This window comes from Peromyscus maniculatus, chromosome 8, assembly GCF_049852395.1.
Source record: "Peromyscus maniculatus bairdii isolate BWxNUB_F1_BW_parent chromosome 8, HU_Pman_BW_mat_3.1, whole genome shotgun sequence".
Classification (NCBI taxonomy): domain Eukaryota; kingdom Metazoa; phylum Chordata; class Mammalia; order Rodentia; family Cricetidae; genus Peromyscus; species Peromyscus maniculatus.
Genome location: NC_134859.1, coordinates 11,475,030 through 11,497,524, shown reverse-complemented (window position 1 = coordinate 11,497,524; position 22,495 = coordinate 11,475,030). Strand labels below are relative to the sequence as shown.

The following is a 22,495-nucleotide window of genomic DNA, read 5'->3' as shown; positions in this document are numbered from 1 at the left end:
TCCTCCAGAAGGGCTGGGGTGACTGACATCTGTAACTTCAGTCCTTCCTAGATGTTTGGTTGCCCAGTCACTAGTATTGGAAAAGCCAAACAGCTCCCCTGGACTAATGAGGTCGGCTGTGGCATGAGAGGGTGGTGAAGGGGGCAGGGCGGTCTGCTGGCCTCCCACACCCAGGGCACTTACTAGAGAGCGGTGAGGGCTGTGTTCACCTTCAGGGCCGCAGCCACTGCCGAGGCTCCTTCATCCCCTATGGCATTCTCCTGTAAGCTGAACACAGTGTGACTGACCCATTGGTCCACAAGAGGCACAAGCCAACACCCTGGTCAAGGCCTGTGGAGTTTAGGCCCTTTACACACACCAGACCTACACCCAGTCACCTTAGATAATTGTCCCTTCTGGGAAGCCATTGTGTCCTTGGCCTCACATTAATGCATAGGGGAATCTGGGAGTCTATGAATCTAAACAAAGTGCCAAAGGCAGACAAGAAAAGGGACATGGCATTTACCATCAACAAGGCCTGAAACCAAAAGGTATGCTTTTCAAAACCAGTGGGAAGATTAGCCTGAAGTCCTTGTCTCTGCAAGATTCTTGCTGGCTAGGATTTCTGTATATTTTCTCCCACTTCCAGTTGGAGGAAAAGAGCAAGTTATGGGACAATAAGTGAGTTTAGGACAAATGGACATTGCCTTGTGTAAGGAAGCATTTGCGTACATTACTCTAGCAAACGTCTGTGTGTATCCCATGTTGAGGGTGCCAAGCAGCAGGCACAGCTCTGCCCCATGCTGGCTAGTTTTTATCAAGTTGACCCAAGCCAGACTCCTCTGAGACCAGTGAACATCCATTGAGAAAATGCCTCCATAAGAATAGCCTATAGGCAGCCGGGCGGTGGTGGCGCACGCCTTTAATCCCAGCACTCGGGAGGCAGAGGCAGGCGGATCTCTGTGAGTTCGAGGCCAACCTGGGCTACCAAGTGAGTTCCAGGAAAGGCGCAAAGCTACACAGAGAAACCCTGTCTCGGAAAAACCAAAAAAAAAAAAAAAAAAAAAAAAAAAAAAAAAAAAAAAAAAGAATAGCCTATAGGCATCTCTGTGAGTTTGAGGCCAGCCTGGTCTATGAGTGAGTTCCAAGACAGCCAGGGCTATATAGAGAAACCCTGACTCAAAAAACCAAAATATAAGTAAATACATAAGAATAGCCTATAGGCAAGCCTGTAAGCCATTTTATGTTTTGATGATTGAAGTAGGAGGGCCCATTGAATTGTGGGTGGTGCAAACCCTGGGTAGGTAGTCCTGGGGTATATAAGAAAATAAACTGAGCAAGCCAGGAATCAGCATTCCTCAGTGGTCTCTGCTCCAGATCCTGCCTCTAAGTTCCTGCCCTGGCTTCCCTCAGTCATGGACTTAGAAGCTGTAAGGTGAAACCAACTCTTTCCTCCCCAATTTGCTTTCAGTCATAGTGTTTTATCACAACAGTAGATGAGTAACTTATTAATGCTCTCTCAGAACTCAGTTAGAAGGCACTATTAAATGAGCAAATTGATGCACCAGGTCTAAGTTGCAGGGAAGTCCAGTGTCTACCCCAGTGTGGTACCCAGAAGAAATAAACTAAGCCAGAATCAGGCAATGGGAGACTGCTTAGGTCATGGGGTGATGAGGACTGAGACTTGGAAGTGTGAGGGAAGCAGACCTTTGGGGACCTTGGAATCCAGGCTTTGGGGTTACACATGACTCTGCCGGTACAGTCATTTAATGAAGATAGATGGATGTTTTGGGAAGATCTCTGGCCTGCAGTTTGAGGGGATATCCTAGATGTGGATGGAGGTCACCCAGTATGGCAGGTGAGTGGTGCTGTGGTCTGGATGGTGGCGGCAGACAGAAACAGGGTGGGATGGACAGTGGAAAAGAAGGTCAGCAGGACATGGAGATGAGCTGGAAGTGGAGGTGGAAGCACAGGGGCCTCTAGCTTGCACAACTGGTTGGTCAGATGGAGAACTAAGAAGCAGGTTTGTGGGCAAGAGAATGCAGCAACCTGCAATACCTGTGAGACACCAGGGGCACAAGGCAACATGGGTGTGGATCCATGGGCTGGGGTCCAGACACAGCTGGGTGAGAGGCTCACTTTCTGTGCTGCGTTAAGACACCTTGACCAAGGCAACTTTTAGAAGAAAGGGTTTATTTGGGGCTTACAGTTTCAGAGGGTTAGAGTCCATGACTGTCATGGTGGGGAGCGTGGCAGCAGGCAGCAGACAGACATGGAACTGGAACAGTAGCTGAGAGCTTACATCTGGATCCACAGGCATAATGCAGGGAGAGCACACAGGGAATGGCCTGGGCTTTTGAAACCTCAAAGCCCACCCCATGACATACCTCCTCCAACATGGCCACACCTCCTAATCCTTCCCAAAGAATTTCACCAAGAGGTATTCAAATTTATGAATACTGGGGCTGTCCTCATTCAAACCACCCTAGGTAGTGATGTAGGAGTTACCAGGAGTTGGGTTATTATAATCCTGGGAGAAGAGAGCTCCCAGAGAAGTTCAAGGGAAGAGGCCCGAGGGCAGAACCCTGAGGAGCACCAGTGTCTAGGAGTAAATCAACAGGAAAGAGTGAGAAATGGGAGCTAGTGAAGTGATGAACTGACAGATGGAAAAGAAACCGGAAGGCCATGCAAAGGGTTCAAAAGTCTAAGCTCCGGCTGGGGAGGCGGCTCAGTGGCTTAAGCGCTTATCTCAAAGCAGAAGGAGCTGAGGAAGCTGCCCACGTAAAGCTGGCTGCAATAGCACACGTCTATGACCGCAGCTCTCCTACAGGGAGATCGGGAGCAAACACCAGGAACCCCGGAAGCTTACAGCCCGACTGCCTGGCATACGCAGCAGGGTGGGGCCCAACACCTGAGAGTCTGCTGACCTCCATATGTACACTCTGGGATGTGCACACCCACACTCACATGTGCACACCCCCAAAGATTGAAAAAGGAACAAGGTGGGGACTTGTAAGAGCTCAGCAGGTAAAGGTGCTTGCCATCAACCCCAGTGATCTGAGTTTGATCCTTGAAACTCACAGAGTGGAAGGAAGGAGGAGAGAACCAGCTCTCAAAAGTTGTCCTCTGACCTCCACACATATGCCATGACAAGTGTGTGTGCGCGCACGCACGCGCACACACACACACGCACACGCACACACACTTTTTTTGGAGGGGGATGGGGTTTCAAGACAGGGTTTCTCTGTGAGTTTTGGTGCCTGTCCTGGATCTCGCTCTGTAGACCAGGCTGGCCTCAAACTCACAGAGATCCACCTGGCTCTGACTCCCGAGTGCTGGGATTAAAAGTATGTGCCACCACCACCCAGCTCACACACACTTCTTCAAAAACAAAGTTAGAAAACCAAAGAACAACATGAACAAAATAGTTCAGCCTAGAAAAGAACTGTTCTGCTGGGGGTGTAGCTCTGTGGTAGAGCGTGTGCTTAAGATTCTCGAGGCCCCAGTTCCAACCCCGGGCATATATGTACACACACAAGATACAGATCCTAAAAGACCACATGAATTTATTATGTAAAATGCCCAGAATGATTGGTGTCTTGCAAGGATGGAAGAGGGAATGGGAAGCAGCAATACGTACAGCATCTCTGGGGTTAGGGAACTGTTCTCAGATTGGTTGTGATGGTTGCACAGCTGGATTTTATGGTGGTGGATTATATCAGTAAAGCTATCTCTCTCTCTCTCTCTCTCTCTCTCTCTCTCTCTCTCTCTCACACACACACACACACACACACACACACACATACACACACACACACACACACACACACACACACACACACACACACACACACTACAGGTGAGGACTAAAACAAGTCTGTGGTCTCATGGTAGAAGCTGTTGTTGGTCATTAGACCAGCCCTGAGCCTGGAGACCGCCCCTCGTCCCCATAGGTCACACCAGCCCTGAGCCTGGAGACCGCCCCTCGTCCCCATAGGTCACACCAGCCCTGAGCCTGGAGACCGCCCCTCATCCCCATGGATCACACCAGCCCTGAGCCTGGAGACCGCCCCTCATCCCCATGGATCACACCAGCCCTGAGCCTGGAGACTGCCCCTCGTCCCCATGGATCACACCAGCCCTGAGCCTGGAGACCGCCCCTCGTCCCCATAGGTCACACTTACTCTAAGGTTCTCAGGGTCCTGTTCAGCTGAAGTGCTTGTCCCAGGGCCCTGGCTGCACCAGCCTGGATGAAGTTCCACTGCAGGCTGGAAAAACATAGACACATGTTTTTCCATAGACTATATGGCCCAAGAACAGAACTGGAGAGACTCTATGACATTGAGGAGGGTTTGGTGGCTGGGTGAGTCTATGCAGGATATGGCATAGGGATTCCTGAAGTTCCCTTCAGGCTCAGTCTCCAGAGGGCCAGTGTTTTACCAGTGGTAGCCATGGGGACAAGCTCAAATATTCTCCATAAAGCATAGGTCACCCCAAGTCACAGCCATGACACTTGCCTCATAATCTAGGTCTTATCTGAGGATAACCTCAGGAATCCAAACCCAGGATGGGGCATACCTGCTGGAGGCAGGTAGCCCGGGAAGGCCTCAGGCATGGCCCAAAGCCAGGTTCCATCTACCACAGTTGGTTTGTGGGTAACCCTGAAGCTGGGGAGAATGGAGGTTGGGGAGGGGTAAGTAGACTTACTGAAGGTGTGTGAGGGAGTGATTTTCTCCTACTGCTACCGCAATGGCCTGGGCACCTTGGTCATGGAGGAGGTTGGCTGTCAGACTGGGAAAAAAAGAACAGAAGCAAGTAGGAGCCACTGTGAACCTCCCCCCCATCCTGGTCACTAGGAGATGTGCTGTGGGATGTTCAGTATGGCAAATGTGTTGCTCTGATTGGTTAGTAAATAAAACACTGATTGGCCAGTGGCTAGGCAGGAAGTATAGGCGGGACTAACAGAGGAGAAAAGAAAGAACAGGAAGGCAGAAGGAGTCACTGCCAGCCGCTGCCAGGACAAGCAGCATGTGAAGATGCCGGTAAGCCACGAGCCATGTGGCAAGGTATAGATTTATGGAAATGGATTAATTTAAGCTATAAGAACAGTTAGCAAGAAGCCTGCCACGGCCATACAGTTTGTAAGCAATATAAGTCTCTGTGTTTACTTGGTTGGGTCTGAGCGGCTGTGGGACTGGTGGGTGACAAAGATTTGTCCTGACTGTGGGCAAGGCAGGAAAACTCTAGCTACAGATATCAGTCATTCCCCAACCTCCCAAGGGACACACTGTCAGCACTGATGTGGCTCAAGCTGAAGGAGAACTGGTGTACCAAGCACACTAGAGAATATCCTGTGTTAAACTCAGTGGTTACAGGTCATGCGACCAGGACACAGCACTATGAACAGGATTTACTGCCTGTGGGCATGGCCCCATGCCAGCTCTTTAGAGTCCTCTCCCATGTGCTTACCCATCTCCAGGGGTAAGGCTGGAGAGTTCTGGTATCTGGGTTGCCAGTAGATACCAGGTCTCCTGGCTGCCCCTTCCCAAGCCCTGGTCCAGCCTTGTGAATTGTGAAGATCCCAAGGCTCTAACCTATCATAATGGTGCCCACCAACCCTGGTGTCTGAGCAGGTGAGGAAGCACACTCTCCCTTTGACCTCCATCCCTCCAGACCCAATTATTACGTACTCCAGGTGCTTCAGAGTGTTGTTCATACAGAGAGCTTGAGCGAGGGCCTGGGCTCCCTCGGGGCTGATGGAGTTTTCTCGTAGGCTGGGGAGAGATGAGACTCTGAACATCCAATCAGACAAGACAGAGCAAGTCCAGATGTTTAGGCTTTCCAAATCCCAAGAAACCACAGACAGGCCCTGGGCCTCCCGGGCCACTGGGCTGAAACGTGAAAGAGTCTGTTCTAGCCAGTCAGGGCTCGAATCAGTGTCCCACTCAGGACTAGCAGCAGGTAGGAACGCACAGGAGGAAAAGGACAAGGTCTGGGTCACGACGAGCTAGTGGCACCTGAAGGGCTTGTGCATGGAAGGGAGCATCCCACTGGGGGCCACAACTGGCCAAGCAGGAAAAGGCTCAGGGTGCTGGGTTCTAGAGCCAAGCCCAAACCAACTACAGATTGTTCTACAGCAGTTTCTCAGTCTCAGCCTTCCTTTCCAGGTCCCAGAGGCCCTGTATTCCCACTGGTCAAAGGGGCAATGTCCTGGTTGTGGGGGTTGGGGACCAGGACTTACCTGAGACTAGACAGGGTCCGGTTAACACAGAGGGCTCGCATCAGCACTGCCACCCCAGCGTTACTGACGGCATTGCTCTGTAGGCTGCAGGGCAAGACAAGGCGCTGTTGATGTGGCTGTCCGGGGACCTGGAGGGAGCTGTCTGGTCTAGCCTGGAGCCACACCGATGGGTTCAACAGGGAGTCGGGGACCTGTGAACTGCTCTCCTCATCCCTCTCCTCCCGTCACTCCACTTTCTAGCCTGCCAGGTAAAGACAATGTGGTCTAGCATAATCCCCGAGGCTTAAACTGCCCTGACATGGGGGCTGCATATATCCTCAAGGAAGTGTGCGATACTCTGCTCCAGAGAAAGTGATGCCGCAAAGCCATCCTAATGCGGCAGCAGTACCCAGCCCGCCCCTGCCCTACCTACCAAGGCTTTTCTTCAGCCATGGGGGCCTGCTTATGACAAGACACATAGACCTTGTTCTAAAAACTGCGGAGTAGCAGAGCTGGTAGGTGGACTAAGGCAAAGGTGGACGGAGGGGCAGACACAGTGTCAGGGCCAGAGCTGGCAAGGCTCTCTCGTGGGAATGGGTTCTGGGAGGGTAATTATCATCCATGGAGGATTCTCAGGCAGACTCACTCCAGGTTCTCCAGGCCCTGGTTCACCTTCAGGGCCTCAGCCAGGGCCATGGCACCTCCATCCCCAATGGTATTACTGGAAAACCTGCAAGAGACAGATGGTGGTGGGCTGGGCCCAGGGGTCAGAGCTCAGGGGAGGCTGCCTCTGTCTTGGGGTGGTCAGTGCAGTTCATTTAGCCTCAGTGTGTTCATCTGTAGTCTCCAAAGGTGACCACATCTTCCTTAACTCTTTGGAAAGAACCACGAGTCAACTCTCCAAGGTGTTTGTGGGACTTTATATGAAGATGGCCAAGAGATAATGTCTCCTTCTAAGAACAGGGAAACAATAATGTAAACAAGCCCGTGATGTTTGGGGCTCACCCAGTCCTGGGGGTCTGGTTTTCAATTCTCCTTGTCCAGTGTTTTGCACTTCCAAACCAGCTAACCTGCATTCACCCACCCATCAGTTTATCTAAACCTCCTGTGTGTCCCTCTTTCCATCCATCTACTCCTCCATCCATCCATCTGTCCATCCATCCATCTACTCCATCCATCTACTCCTCCATCCATCTACTCCTCCATCCATCTACTCCTCCATCCATCTCCTCCTCCATCCATCTCCTCCTCCATCCATCTACTCCTCCATCCATCTACTCCTCCATCCATCCATCTGTCCATCCATCCATCTACTCCTCCATCCATCTACTCCTCCATCTACTCCTCCATCCATCTACTCCATCCATCTACTCCATCCATCTACTCCTCCTTCCATCTACTCCTCCATCCATCCATCTGTCCATCCATCCATCTGTCCATCCATTCAGCCATCCACTCACCCTCCTACTCATCCAACCATCCTCACATCCATCTCCTCATCCCTTCATCCTTCCATCCATCCCATTATCCATGTGTTCACAACTATGTAGGGCGCACGAGCCTTGTGCTTGACCAGTTTGGCCCTTTGCCCTTTCTCACATGAGTTCCTTCAGACTCCTGTTCTGCTTCAGGGCATCTGCCATCTGCTGGGCTCCCACCGGCCCAATTAGGTTCTTCTGCAGCCTGTGAGAGATGAGAAGGGTCCATCAGCAAAGCCAGCCACAGGCATTCCTAGCCCAAAGCCAGGCTGGGTTTTGGGTGAGAGGTCAGGGACAGATAGGGCACCATTTCCAGTCTCACGGCAGTACAAAGGGGTCTCACAAAGGATCTGGTTGAGAGAGTTAAGGAGAAAGTGCAGCTGGGAGCAGAGGCTGGACAGCTCAGCTCAGGCTGGCCTTGAACTTACTATGTAGACCAGGCTGGCCCCGAACTCACAGAGATCCTCCTACCTCTGCCTCCCGAGTGCTGGGATTAAAGATGTGCTCCAGCACACCAGGCTTCCTGGGGTCTTTCTTTGAGGCCTTCTTTTCCAAGATAAACATCAAACAAGGTAGTACCCCTGTCTCCCTGCCACTGTGGGAATTAGCCTGGGCACCTGGCTCCAAGTTGTGAAGTACCAGATCGTCAAAAAGGTAGGAGCAGTTTTGTCTGGGGCAAGAGCAGTTAAGGAGCACATGAGACCTCTCTACCTTCGAGCTTAGGATAAGCTGCTGAAAAGTGGGGCTGCCAGCTCCTCAGACTTGAAGACAAGTTGTCATTGGCCTTGGGAACATGCATGGAATGGTTCCTCTGCGGGGCTGTAGGGAAGGGTAGGACCTCTGTCCTTACAACCTCATTGGCAGGTTGCCCGTGATTCTGCCTTTTAGTCAGATTAGTGCTTATTTAATAGAAGAATGCTGTGTTCTTCTCCTGTATCTGTGGCCATGATTTCCTCGGTTGGCAGGGGCTCTATTTTCAGTAATTCTAGGAAGAATTTTCTCTTGAAAAACAGACAGTGTTTTCCAGGGACCGTACAGGTGGGTCAGAAAGCCTTAGGACTTAGAGAGGCTCCTGTTCTCTCTCTCAGGGACAAGGCAGAGGCTCAGCAGAAGAGAGAAGGGATCAGAATTTGCCACTCACTGTAGTATGGAGATGGTCTGGTTGGAGACCAGGGCCTCAGCCATGCACACGACACCACCATCCTTGATCACATTGTTCTGGAGGCTACAAAGGTAAGAAAAGGTGTGTCACCGGTGGCCTGGACTCACACTGCAATGGGGACACCTGCCTCAGAGGCCCAAGACAGGAAGCAACTGACTTCCGAGAAAGATTTACCAATGATTATGTGCCCTCCTCAGGGCCCTCCTCTGTTAGCCCTCCTGTATTGAGTCTCTAAGTAGCTGCCTGCCAACTAGGAACAAAGTGTCCATGCTGTCTACATCAATTAAAATGAGGTCATCGTTAGTCCCCATCACAATCAAGAGCCACAGTACAAGGAAGAGTGGAGATGTGGAGAAACCGGAAGCCTTACACTTTTGATGACAATGTAAATGGTCCTGCCTCTGTGGAAGACAGTCTGGCAGTTCTCAACTTAGATGTGGCATGGGACCTAGCAATTCCATTTCTAGGTATATTTCCCAAAGAATTAAAGATGGGTACTTGAATACTTCTACACAGAGTTGCTAGCCACATTATTCATAACAGCTAAAAGACAGAAGCCCTCTGAATGCATGAATATATAAGCAGACTGTGCTCCACCCATCCAGAGGAAAACTATTCAGCCAGTCAATGCAAGAAAACAGTAAGCTACACTGTGGCTGAACCTTGAAAACATGCTAGCTGAGGAAGACAGACACAAAGTTCTTACTGTATAATTCCATTTATACATAATGTCCCCCCAAAAGGAAAAAGCAAATACTAACAGTCAAAAATATTTTGAAACTAGACAGAGGTGGTGGTTGCACATTTTGAATGTACAAAATGCCAAGGACTGCCAGATGAGGTGGCGCACACCTTTAATTCCAGCACTGGGGAGACAGAGGCAGGCGGATCTCTGAGTTCAAGGCCAGCCTGGTCTACAGAGCAAGTTCCAGAACAGACAGGGATACACAGAGAAAGAGTTTCTCAAAAAAACAAAAATAACACAAATGCCAAAGAACTATATACTTCAAAATGATAAATTTTATGTTATTAAATTTCACCTGGTTCTGGTTATGGTAGTGCACACCTTTAATCCCAGCACTTGGGAGGTAGAGGCAGGTGGATCTCTGAGAGTTCAAGGTCAGCCTGACCTACAGAGTGAGCTCCAGGCCAGCTAAGGCTACACAGCCAGACCCTGTTTCAAAACAATAACGACAAAATTTTCATTTGAATAATAGAACTGGAAAAACAAAACAGACTAGAGCAGTAGTACACCCTCAACTAGATGAACACAGCCCAGGCTCCTCAGAGAGACACAAGCCATCCCCAAGCACTGTCATCTTCTGGAAGGCAGGCTTTCCATTGTCCTCAGAAACTCTGGGGTCTTACAGAGGCACACAGAGTTGGGGCCACCTGGAATCTGAAGCTTGCTGGCACCCCAAAGCCTCCACAGTATCTCCTGTAGCCAGGGCTTTGTTTTGTGGGCCCTCCCCTGAGGCCAGGAGTGGAGCCACATACCTTAGAGAGGTTAGCGTTCGGTTTATCTTCAGAGCATCTGCCAGGGCCTTAGCCCCCTGTGGTCCAATGGAGTTACCCCGGAGGCTGGTAGAAGCAAGGGAAAAAAGACAACTGGGGTGGGAAGATGGATCCAAACCAGCACAGACATGAGTCTACAGTCCTTAAAGGGAATGAACTGGGATTGAGGATTTCACGTTTGATGGAACCATGGCAGAGATCGTGTGTGTGTGTGTGTGTGTGTGTGTGTGTGTGTGTGTGTGTGTGTGTGTGTGTGTGTGTGTGTAAATAAGTGAGTTCCCCAAAGCAGGCCCACATGATGAGGGGGAGGGAACAGGATGTGGTAGTCTAGTGGCCTAAGTGCAGACGACAACAATGATTCTAGGTCAGGGTCAAAAATCAAGTGTTTTGTGAAATGAAGTTTAAGAGACAAAAGAGAGTCTGCTTGCTCAGCTGCCCTTCCAGCCAGAAGGACATGTGGTTGGCAGGAGCCCAGAGCATCACACTGCCTTGGAAGGACTGACTCTGGGGCGTTTGTGAGAGGACAGAGAAAACCCAAGACATTTCATGAGTGGGGAGATGGTTTAAAATTCTCTTCGTTCCAGGGGCCTGTGGTGTCCAACTCACTCTAGTGTGATGAGACTTCTGTTGACCAGGAGGGATCTGGCCAGAGCTTTGGCTCCTTTGTTACCAATCTGGTTCTCAGTCAGGCTGCCAAGAAAAGGGAAAGCGGTTATTTCAAGTCTGTGCCTCTCATCGCCTCTGCTAGACTCACGATTAGTCCTGTTTTCCCAGCATCACCCACGAGGACGTAAGTGGGGGCCAAGTGACTAGGGAGAGGAAAGCCAGGAATGGGAAGGTAGAGTCAGATGGGCCTGATGACCTTCGCCCTGACAGAAAGCCAGGAAATGGGAAGACCCCTGAGCCTGGGAAGGTAGAGTCAGAGTGGGCCTGATGACCTTTGCCCTGACAAAGGGCCCCAAGGAAATTTGCCCAGCATGCCACATAATAGCTACTTTACAATGTGCAGCTAAGAGTTTGGATGGTAGAAGTCTTTCATATGGGCCAGCAAGGTGGCTCAGAGGGTAAAGGTGCTTGCCACCAAGCCTGACAACCCAAGTGATGGAAGTGGGGAACTGACTCTTACAAGCTGTCCTCTGACCTCCACATACATGCTGCGGTGTGTGCATGTACAGACGTGCACATGTACACATACATACAGTAGCACAAATACAATAAATACAGCAAATTTTTATATTGGATTTTCTGATGTTAAAAAAAATCTTCCATGCAGACCCATCTAGTGGCATAATGTTCCTGTGACTTTCAAGAAGACGCAAACTACCAAACACTGGTGCTGGTTTCTATGGTGCAGATGCCCCACACCATGGCTAATTTCATGTACCCTCAGCTTGTGAAATTCCTGAAAACCCACATTGATCCTCGGCTTTCTCTAGTACAAAACAGCAAATAGTAGAATTATCACAAAATTAACTAAGTTTAGAAAGTTTCATCTTTATGTGCCTGAGAAGGTGGTTCCTGCAGCATGCTGGTGGGTCGGAGTTGCTTCCTCTGTCCACTGTCAGAAGTGGAGTGCTTGAGATTTTTTTAGTTTTGTAAGCAGCATCCCTAGGATAGAGCTGTCCATTAGAATCCCTGCAATGTTAGAATCACGTGCATTCCAAGAGCACTTTGGGATCCTGGTACCAGGGGCCAACAGGAAGACGAAGGAAGCCAAGTAGAGCCAGCTCTTTTAATACTAACAGTTTGACACACACCACTTTTCTTTCCTTTTTTTTTTTTTTTTTTTTTTTTTTTTTTTTTTTTTTTTTGAGACAGGGTTTCTCTGTGTAGCTTTGGAGCCTTTCCTGGAACTTACTCGGTAGCCCAGGCTGGCCTCGAACTCACAGAGATCCACCTGGCTCTGCCTCCCCAGTGCTGGGATTAAAGGTGTGCGCCACCAACGCCCCACTTGACACAACCACTTTTCAAATGAGTTCTGTTGCCTACAAATAAATTTGAGCCAGGCGGTGGTGGTGCACACCTTTAATCCCAGCACTCGGGAGGCAGAGCCAGGCAGATCTCTGTGAGTTTGAGGACAGCCTGGACTACGGAGTGAGTTCCAGGAAAGGCACAAAGCTACACAGAGAAACCCTGTCTGGAAAAACCTAGGCAAATAAACAAACAAATAAATAAATAAATAAATAAATAAATAAATAAATAAATAAATAAATTTGAGCCAGATGTAGTGGTACATGCCTTTAATCCCAAGACTTGGGAAACAGGCAGGACGGCTCTCTGTGGGTCAGAGGCCAGCCTGTGTTACACATTAGTTCTAGGCCAGCTGGGACTGCATAGTGATACCCTGCCTCAAAAATAAATAAATAAATAAATAAATAAATAAATAAATAAATAAATAAATAAATAAATAAATAAATAAATAAGTAAATAAGTAAATACATAAACAGATAAATCTGAATAGTAGCCAGATGTAGTGGTACACACCTGTAACTACAGAACTTGGAATATTGGGGATTTTGAGTTCAAGGCCAGTCTAGACTACAGAAAACCTGTTTCCTTGCTCTCCACCACCACAGTGTTTGAAGCCCAGCCCACTTGCTGCCCCAGAATTTACATAGTGTCGTATACATGTCTTACAAACAGCCTTGCGTGGGTTTGGCAGAATGACTTGGACATTGCAAACCAGTGTCACCGAGGACCAGAGAGGAAGCGCTGTGACCTTAAAAGGGATGTTTGGCTTTCTTCAGAATCATTTCTAGCCCCATTTTAAGCAAAACTAAATTGATCATTTTGTCACATGCTAAAAAGGCTAGAGCTGCCTGTGCCAGACAGAGTCCTGACAATGAGGGGCTGGCAAGGTAACTTCTCTCTCAAAGGAACCCCTTTCATAACAAGGCAAAGCCATCCCTAAACCTCATTCCTAATCCTTTTCTCCAAAGTGACACCACAGTTCTGGAAATCCTTCCTGACATCACCACTCTACAAACCCAAGGGTTGCTACATCAAGTGTAGAACTTTTGTAGGCACTGAAGTCAGCATACAGACTTTTCTCTAATTACAACATAAACGATGTGATTTGATTTTACTGGAGATAGGATCTCACTATGGGTAGCCCAGGCAATCCTCCTGTCTCAGCCTCTAGAGTGCTGGGATCATAGGCATGTACATTACACCCAGATAAAGACAAAATTTTAAACTTAAGTCTTTGAGACTAGAACTGAGGATGTGGCTCCAGTAGGCAACAAGCTTTCCTAGCATGCATGACACCCTGGGCTCCATCCCCACACGGCACAAACTGGGTATAACGGCACACTGCTCTAATCCCAGCCCTCAGGAGGGTCAAAGTTCAGGATCGCCTTACCTATATAGTGAGTTTGAGGCAAATCTGGACTACACAAGACCCTGTGTCCAAAAAAGAAAAAAAAAAAAACGAGTCTGGAGATTTGGCTCAGCTGTCAAGAACACTTGTCCTTGCAGAGGACCCGGGTTCAATTCCCAGCACCCACATGGCGGCTCACAACCCTCCATAGCTCCCATTTCAGGGGATCTGACACTATCTTCTGACATCTGTAGACACAAAAAGCAAGCCATGGCACATATATACATGCAGGCAAAACATTCATACACATAAATCTAAAAACATTTTTTAAATTTCACCTTAAATTTTAATTTAAATTAAAAATTAAAATTTTTAATTAAACTTTTCAATTTTTTATTTGAGATGTAATCCTGTGCTCAGAATATTATTAGAGTGGATATTGGGAAGAGCATGGAGACGGTAATGCCCGAACCAGGGCAGCACATGAGGCCTGGAGACACATCATCCCCAAGGCCAGGACAGTCGGCGCCTTCTCCAGTCCTTTCCCTTTTCCTACAGACCAGGTGCCTGAGCCTTTGGCACTTTCTGAAAGGAGTAGAAAAGATCAGACTGCATCCTGAGCCACACCCTGAGAAGATACGTGTCCTTGGGGTGCTCTGGCTAGCTGAGTAGAGAGGAGAGATCCCCTAGCCCACGCAGCAGGTGGTACACGGGGGTCTGGGTTACCTGATGTTCTGAATGCGACAGTCCTTCCCACTCAGCACACTGCCCAGCAATTCCATCACAGCGTCCTGGAACTGGTTGTTGTCCAGCCTGGCCAGGGGAAGCCATGACAATGAGTAGTCCTGCAGCCCATGAGAGGGTGAGGCCTCCTGCCTCTCATTCCCACTGTGATCCGTGCTTCAGCTCGGAACTCCAGACTCGGTGCACTCACAGCGCTCAGACTTCCCTGTGGGAGTAACTGAGGTGGTTCCTGGGAGCTGTGCTCTTCCTCTTGGTGGCATCTTACAGTGTTGTCACACAGTTCTGACACCATGGGCCTGTGCAACACCCTTGGCTAGGTTTACTTCTGAGGATGCCAAAACCACTCTCGGGTCCTGATTGGCCCACGTCCTACATCTTTTCCTCTTTGCTTGCTAAGTTCAGAGTATGGCTGAGGGTGTGGCTTCTGTCAACACTGGCTGTGTGTGTGTGTGTGTGTGTGTATGTGTGTGTACATACACACATGTATATATATAAAATCTTGCTATGTAGCCCAGGTTGTCCTGGACTCAGTAATCTTCCTATCTTAGCCTCTTATTGCTGGGGTTACAGGGATGAGTCACACTGCTTGGTCCTCGGGGGTCTCCTGAGTTGGATTTGTATAGCCATGTTGAAATTCTAACCTTGCTGTCTCCAGAATGCAGCCTCATCTGGAGGTGAGCTCACTGCAGACGGACTAGCCAGGAGGCTATCACACTGACACAGGGCGGCCCTAGGCTCCGACACGATGATGTGCTTATAGGGAAAGTGAGTGTCTGTCACAGAGACCCAGGAGCAGTGGCCAGATGACAGTGCGGGACATCAAAGACTGCTGGCCCCCGAGCGCTCCCGAGCCAGGAAGGGCCCTCCTGCCAAGGTTTCAGAGGGAGCACTGCCCATGCCCTTGACCTCAGACCTCTGGCTCCAGAACTAAATCCATTGCCGGGATGGTTCTGCACCCAGCTGTGGCACTTTGCTAGAGCAGTCTCAGCAGACTACCGGGAAGGGGCGTGATGAAACAAGGAACCACGTTGAGTCTTCCTCCTTTGCCCTTCCTCCTCCCTGCATGGACCCCATCCTCACCTGAGGCTCCGGCAATAGAGCAGTTGGGGCAGCAGGCTCTGGAGGACACTCTGGCTGAGACACAGGGACAAGCTGGCCTCCCGGGAGCAGATCTCAGACAGTTGCAGGAGGTAGGCCAGAGCAGTGCGATGCGAGGGGCCGCTGAGCCCAGCCAAGGTCCCACTCTGCATGGCCTCCTTCACACTGCAGGCCAGTTCTGTGTGCTGCAGCTCGTGCAGGCAGTACAGGACATTGACGGCTCGCGCACAGACTGCAATGTCAGGATGCAGCAAGCCCTGCAGGGCCTCGGCCGCCTGGGCCCGGTAGCTCTGGTGCTCGCCTTGGGCCAGCAGGGAGCCGGCCAGCAGAGCATTAACCCTTGGAGACAGGAGGCCAGAGAGGAAACGCAGGAACACATCCAGCCTCCCATCCTTAGCTTGTGTGGCCCGCTGGGCTGCACACCTGAAATGTGCCAGGAAACCCAGCCTGGGCCAAGACATGCCGCTCTCGGTGAAGAGGTCAAAGATGGCTCTCTTGGATGCACTGTAGTAATATGTGGCTGCCACAAATTCTTGCAGAGACAGGTGAGTGAAGCAATAAGCTGCCGAGGAGGCCAGAGTCTCTTCCCGTTGCAGGAGACAGCTGCACAGCGCGCTCTGCAACAAAGCGAGGTCCACACCAAATGCCTTCATGTCTTGCTCATAAAACACGTACTTCTTCTTGACCAGCCCATGGAAGGCCAGGCGGCCCAATGTCGCCACCATTTTGCGAGCTCCCTGGGCCACCTGCTCAATCCTAGGACTTAACTTTCCCTTGTCCTGCCCCTCCCCACCAAGGGCCATCCTAAAGTACCAAGAGTAGAGCTCACACAGGGTCTGAGGCAGCGGCGGCTCTGGGTCCGGGACAGGCAGCGTGCTGTGGTACAAGTGACCCAGGGCCAGCCCCGTGAGCCTACAAAAGGCTGGCACAGTGCACATCAGGTACAGAGCCCTGTTGGCCTTTACCTGACTCAACACCTGGCCTAAGAGGGTCGGGTCCTCAGGAAATATCTGCTCCAGACACATTTTGATCTCTTCCTCAGTAAGGCCCCGAATCTCAGTCATCCGGTCCACAAGGCCCCCAGGGACCTGACCAGCAGCACTGGGACGGGAGGTGATCCAGACAGAAATTTCTGGAAAGAGGTTGCCTCGGATGATGTTAGTGATCAGGTGGTCTACCTGGATCTCCTTCTTTGGGTCTGTGCAGGCCACGGTATTGGAGAATTCCAGGGGTGTCTTACACTCATCCAAGCCATCCAGGACCAGGAGGACTCTGTCTGGGGCTGTTACCACCAGATTACTGTCTCCAGTGTTTGGGAAGATGGAGTGGATGAGTTTGTCCGCAGACAGCTTCTCATAGGCATTAAGATCCCGAAAGGTCAAGGGCAGAACCAGTGAGAAATTCTTGCCCACTTGTCCTCTGGCCCAGCAACGAATGAAATGCCTCACGAGAGTAGTCTTGCCGATGCCGGCCACTCCAATGGTGACAGAGACTCGAGGTGGGATGGACACCCGGGACAGAGGCAGGAAGAGCCTATCCAGGGTGATGGCCCTGGCAGAGTGCCAGACCCCCCGTGTGGCCTCCACCTGTGTGAAGTCATGTTCCCTGAGCTGCAGGTCTGTCAGGCCCTCTACCAGCAGGAGGCTGGCCAGGCGGTGTGAGGGGCTGCCCAGTTCTGGGTCATTTCCCACCCTGCTCAGCAGGGCCTCACAGTGCCTCCGTATCCTTGAGTCTGCCGGACACAGGACAAAACAGGTAAGGTCCCAGGGCAAGGTGGGAGGGTTCAGGTACCCCCTCCTCCCACCCCATGGAAGACTTACCATTGCTTTGGGATCCCAGGGGGGAGTCTGGCATTTTGTTAGGGGCCTGTGGTACCCGACAGCCCTTCCCAGCCAGCAGATCCACAAGGGCCTTCACCTGCTCAGCTGGGGAGCCAGCACTGGAGGCCAGGCATGTCTCTCCATCAGTCCTCAGCTCTTGCTTCCTCATGGAGTCTGAGACTGCAGCCAGGAGCTGTGAGGACTGACTCCAGACTGCTGCCTGTGGACCTCTGTTGTTTCCTAGCCAGGAAAACTAATCACAGAGATGCGGGGCCAAGAGAGCAAGACTGGGAGGTCTGGACTCGGACGCTGGCTCTGCCACTGGGTGACCCCGGGCAGGCTGTGCCCTCTCTCTACACCGTGGTTTCCTCATTCGTGACCTGGCAACGGTGATGCTGTTATAAGCAAGGAACCCAGCAGGAGGCAGGCGGGAAGCAGCCAGTCTGGGAGGGCAGCAGTCAGGTTTCCATCTGGTTACCCTGGGAAAGACAAATGAATGGACATGGAAAGACGGTGGTGAGGTTGGCGGGTGCCAGGGCTGAGGACACGGAGGCAGGGCCGGCACTCCGTGTGATACCGTCATGGCATCTGGGTGTCACTGTGTGTGTGTGTAAGTGGGGACCCTTGTGTGACCGGACTGCTGGTGATCGTGTGCCAGCTAAGAACGCGAGGCCCCTCACTCTAACAAACGTAGCCATTTGTTAACAAACACTGTGAGGGGATGTGGAGGGTGGAGTCTGTTGGGGCAGGCAGACGTATGCAGGAACTCCATACTTAATCAGCCTTCTTCCACAAGCCTGAAACTACTCTTTTTTTTTTTTTAATTATAAATGCTCAGCCAGTAGTTCAGGCTTACTACTAACTAGCTCTTACACTTAAATTAATCCATAATTCTTGTCTATGTTTAGCCACATGGCTTGGTAGCTTTTCTCAGTACAGCATTCTCATCTTGATTCCTTTGCCTCTGGCTGGTGACTCCTGACTCTACTCTTCCTCTTCCCAGCATTCTTAGTTTGGTCTCCATGGCTACACTTCCTACTGGCTACTGGCCAATCAGCGTTTTATTAAACCAATTTGAGTGACAAATCCTAAAACTACTCTTAAAAGTAGGATTTTACATTTTCAAAAAGGAAAGGGAGCCGGGCGGTGGTGGCACATGCCTTTAATCCCAGCACTCGGGAGGCAGAGGCAGGTCTTTGTGAGTTCAAGGCCAGCCTGGTCTATAGAGCGAGATTCAGGAAAGGCGCAAAACTACACAGAGAAACCCTGTCTCAGAAAGAAAAAGGAAAGGGAAGAAAGAGAGGGAAGGGAAGGCCCATGACTCCCAGAGCAGTAACACAATGACGTCTCAGCTTTCCCGCCTTCCTGGAGCTCAGGGGCCCTGGGCCTGTAGGAAGCACCATTTGCTGCTGAGGACAGAGGTACAGAGACGGCCAGATGTAAAGCCGCTCCACATCCCACCCTTTTGCCAAAGCCACTGCTTCTTTAAAGCTCTCCTACAGTCCGTCCCATTTATGTCCTCCTCTCAGGCACAGGGGCCACAGCAGTCCCATATGGACTCTCAGGTAGAGACCAGTCACCCATTGTTGACAGTTCTAGAAGAGAGACAATAATGGAGGAGGGGTCAGCAGAGGTCGTGGTCCACTACTGCTGGCAGCGGACCTGTTAAGATCGATCCAGGTGTCATCACTGCCAAGAATCTGGCGAGTCCTGGCTGCCCTGGGCGTGGCAGCCCTGGTTCTCTGGTTCGGTGGTTGGTTAACTGAAGAGGAGGTTGCTGTCAATGGACCCCTGGTTTTGAAATTGCACTGGGGATTGGCGTCAGTTTAACTTGGCATGAACATTTTCAGACAGAAAATGCTGAAGTTTAGCAGTAAGAAAAACAACCATTCTGATCATAACCATGTTGGAGAGTCCATAAATGCAACGCATTTAAGGTTAAGTCGAACGAGCTGGACTAACCTGGGAATGCCGAGGCCAGCTGGCACGAGGCCACTCTCTCCACTCCTGCACAATCCTGCTGCCTTTTGCTCTTTTGGTTCCCAAAATGTTCAAACCAAGGGGGAAAGCAAGTGCGATTACAATCGATGCTGTGATATGCTTGGATTCGTGCTCATATTTAGATACTTGTTTATAGATTATCTAGTAAACCTTATTTCTCATTTACAGCTTAGAAAAATAACAGCTTTTTACTTGATTTTTTTGTTGTTTTTCTTTTTTCTTTTTCTTTTTTGGTTTTTCGAGACAGGGTTTCTCTGTGTAGCTTTGCGTCTTTCCTGGAACTCACTTGGTAGTCCAGGCTGGCCTCGAACTCAGAGATCCGCTTGGCTCTGCCTCCTGAGTGCTGGGATTAAAGGCGTGCGCCACCACCGCCCGGCCAGCTTTTTACTTGAATCTAAGCATTTGTAAAATAGTTTTTGTTGGCCTGGAGAGATGGCTCAGTGGTTAAGAGCACTAGCTGCTCTTCCGGAAGACCCCAACACCCACATGGTGGCTCACAGCCGTCTATAACCCCCATTCCAAGGGGGAACACCCTCTTCTGACCTCTGCAAACATCAGGCATGAAAGTGGTACACAGATGCACATTCAGACGAAGCACCCAAACATACAAAATAAAACAGGTTTTGTTGTCATTCTGAATATTGCTGGTATAAAAGATGACTAATTTTTGTATCTCATCATATTTCAATGAATTAAGCATTTTTTGTTGACTCAATAGTTTTCTTCAACCTTTCAGATTTTCAGTAGGGTCCTCTGCATATATGTCCCGGCTGAGTAGCTTGGTGTTCCTCCCACTGTTAGTGGGAGCGCGGCTGACTCTGCTGCCTGCTGTGTGACCTTCTCCTCCTCCTGGGTTGCCTCACCCAGCCTTGATGTGATGCGAGCTGCTATGTACCTGCTCATATTGTAGCTTGATATCTGTGTCTGGTGGACGTCCCTGGGAGGCCTGCTCTTTTCTGAGGGGAGGAAGAGGGGGATGGATCTGGGGAAGACGGGAGGTAGTGGGGAGAAACTGGGGAGAGGGGAGGGAGGGGAAACTGCAGACGGGATGTAATGTATGAGAGAAGAATTAAAAAATAAATAAAAAATCACAAATTTTCAGTAGGAATAATTTCATCTTTTAAAATAAGATTTATATTGTGTTTATGTGTACATATGTTCATGTCTCTGTGGGTTTGTACACAGGCATGTGTACAAACCCACAGAGGCCAGAAGAGGGTGTCATTATAGGTAGTTGTGGTGGGTGCTTGAGACCAAACTATGGTCCTCTGCAAGAATAGTATTACTCTTTTTTTTTGTTTGTTTGTTTGTTTTGGTTTTTTGAGACAGGGTTTCTCTGTGTAGTTTTGGTACCTGTCCTGGATCTCACTCTGTAGACCAGGCTGGCCTCGAACTCACAGAGATCAGCCTGACTCTGCCTCCTGAGTGCTGGGATTAAAGGCGTGCGCCGCCGCCACCTGGCGTACTTTTTTTTAAAGATTTATTTATTTTATGTATATGAGTGCTATATCTGCATGTTGGAAGAGGGCATCAGATCCCAGATAGTTGTGAGCCACCATGTGGTTGCTGGGAATTAACTCAAAACCTCTGGAAGAGCAGCCAGTGTCCTTAACTGCTAAACCAGCTCTCCAGCCTCATAATTTCATCTTTCTGAATTGTCACTCACTTTGAACAATTTGGCAACCAGTCACCTTTTCCCTGGAGCAGTGCTGGTTAGCAGCCTTGTACCGTGTGTGCACCAGGAGTAGTTCTGTATGGAACTATTGGATACAATATTTGGGCAGATTTCTAGTTAATTTTTTTCCTCTTGGGGACACCTCCCCATTCCTATCCCATTCAGCTAATGTTGCATGACATTTCCCAAAGGCATGCTGCATCCCACACACTCTGTTGAGCTCTGTATTTATAGCATTTAACTTTCTTATAAGGATGACTCTACCTTTGCCTCTTTTATTTCATAGACCAGAACACTGAGGTTAGTGACTTTCCTCTGGACACGTGGCTGAGCATGGAAGCTGAGCCGGGATGGAAACCAAGGCCTTGCTGGTCCCAGCACCTGGGTTGTGTTACCATCTCTGGTATACACACGGTTCAAACACTTGGTCCTTGGGCGTGGTGGTGAATGACATTGATCTTGGCACTTTGGAGGCAGGGCAGGGGGAATACAAATTTGAGGAGAACCTGGGCTATATAGCAAGACCTTGCCTTAAAAAAAAAGAATGTCTGTTAACTAGAAGGGGTTTTTTTGAATTCATCCATTCACTCAACCAGTAAAATTTTAAAGTTTGTAGGTGAGTGTGTGTGATGGTGTATGCGTGTGGTATATGTGCCCAGGAGTGTGTGATATTACACACACACACGGAGAGGCCGACTGAGGGTGTGAGTTGTCTTGCTGTATATTCCACCTTACCCCATTGACACAACCTGACCTCTGCTGGCAGACAGAAAGCTCCAGAGACCCTCCTGTCTCTGCCCACCAGTGCTGGGATTATAGACACACACAGCCATGCCCAGCTGTTACATGTGTGCGAAGGATTTGAACCTAGGTCCTTGTGCCTGCTCAGCAAGTGTTCTTGCCCACTGAGCCATCCCCCAGCCTCTAATCTGAAAATCTGTTTGCATGTTTGTTTGTTTGCTTATGAGACGTGCAGAGTGCGGCCCTGGCTGGCCTACTGCTTGCTTTTTAGCCCAGGCTGGCCTGGAACTCATGTAGTCCTCCTGCCTCATCCTTTCAAGTACTGAAATTATAGGCATGTGTGAGCAGGAAATATTTATTGAGGGCATCTTGTGTGTTGAAGACAAGGGGAACAGGAAAGTGAGCGAATTGGGAAAGTCCTTGTCCTGTGAGCAGGGAGGTGTGGTGGACAATGACGGTGGAGAGAAGGAAGAAGACAGCATTTCTAAGGTGACTGCTGACATGCATGTAATCACCAGCAGGTGACAAGAGCTGGCTGTCTGTGCGGTGGGATGGGGGTGGGGTGCGTTAGCCACAGCGGCGTCCCTGAACTCTGTGAGACAGCTGCATAAAGTGGAAGGGCATGGGCTGGGGGGACGGCTCAGTGGGGAAAGGGCTTGATGCCCAAGCATGAGGACCTGAGTTCGGATCCCCAGCCCCGAGTAAAAGCCGCTATAGTGACATGTGCCGGCAAACCCGTGCTG

General features: G+C 50.0%; 1 protein-coding gene across 1 annotated transcript in view; it reads right to left on the bottom strand.

Moving 5' to 3' along the window:
* Nlrc3 (NLR family CARD domain containing 3) overlaps nt 1–22,495 on the bottom strand; it is a 32,300-nt gene that overhangs the window by 3,438 nt on the left and 6,367 nt on the right. The window contains exons 2-14 of the mRNA XM_076577483.1: nt 17,336–17,814; nt 15,498–17,247; nt 14,400–14,486; nt 10,961–11,044; nt 10,337–10,420; nt 8,819–8,902; nt 7,799–7,882; nt 6,846–6,929; nt 6,221–6,304; nt 5,670–5,753; nt 4,687–4,770; nt 4,164–4,247; nt 184–267 (exon numbers count right to left, since the gene is read on the bottom strand). Coding sequence (XP_076433598.1) covers nt 184–267; nt 4,164–4,247; nt 4,687–4,770; nt 5,670–5,753; nt 6,221–6,304; nt 6,846–6,929; nt 7,799–7,882; nt 8,819–8,902; nt 10,337–10,420; nt 10,961–11,044; nt 14,400–14,486; nt 15,498–17,247; nt 17,336–17,504 — 2,846 coding nt within the window. The 5' untranslated portion in view covers nt 17,505–17,814. The remainder of the gene's footprint in view (nt 1–183; nt 268–4,163; nt 4,248–4,686; nt 4,771–5,669; nt 5,754–6,220; nt 6,305–6,845; nt 6,930–7,798; nt 7,883–8,818; nt 8,903–10,336; nt 10,421–10,960; nt 11,045–14,399; nt 14,487–15,497; nt 17,248–17,335; nt 17,815–22,495) is intronic.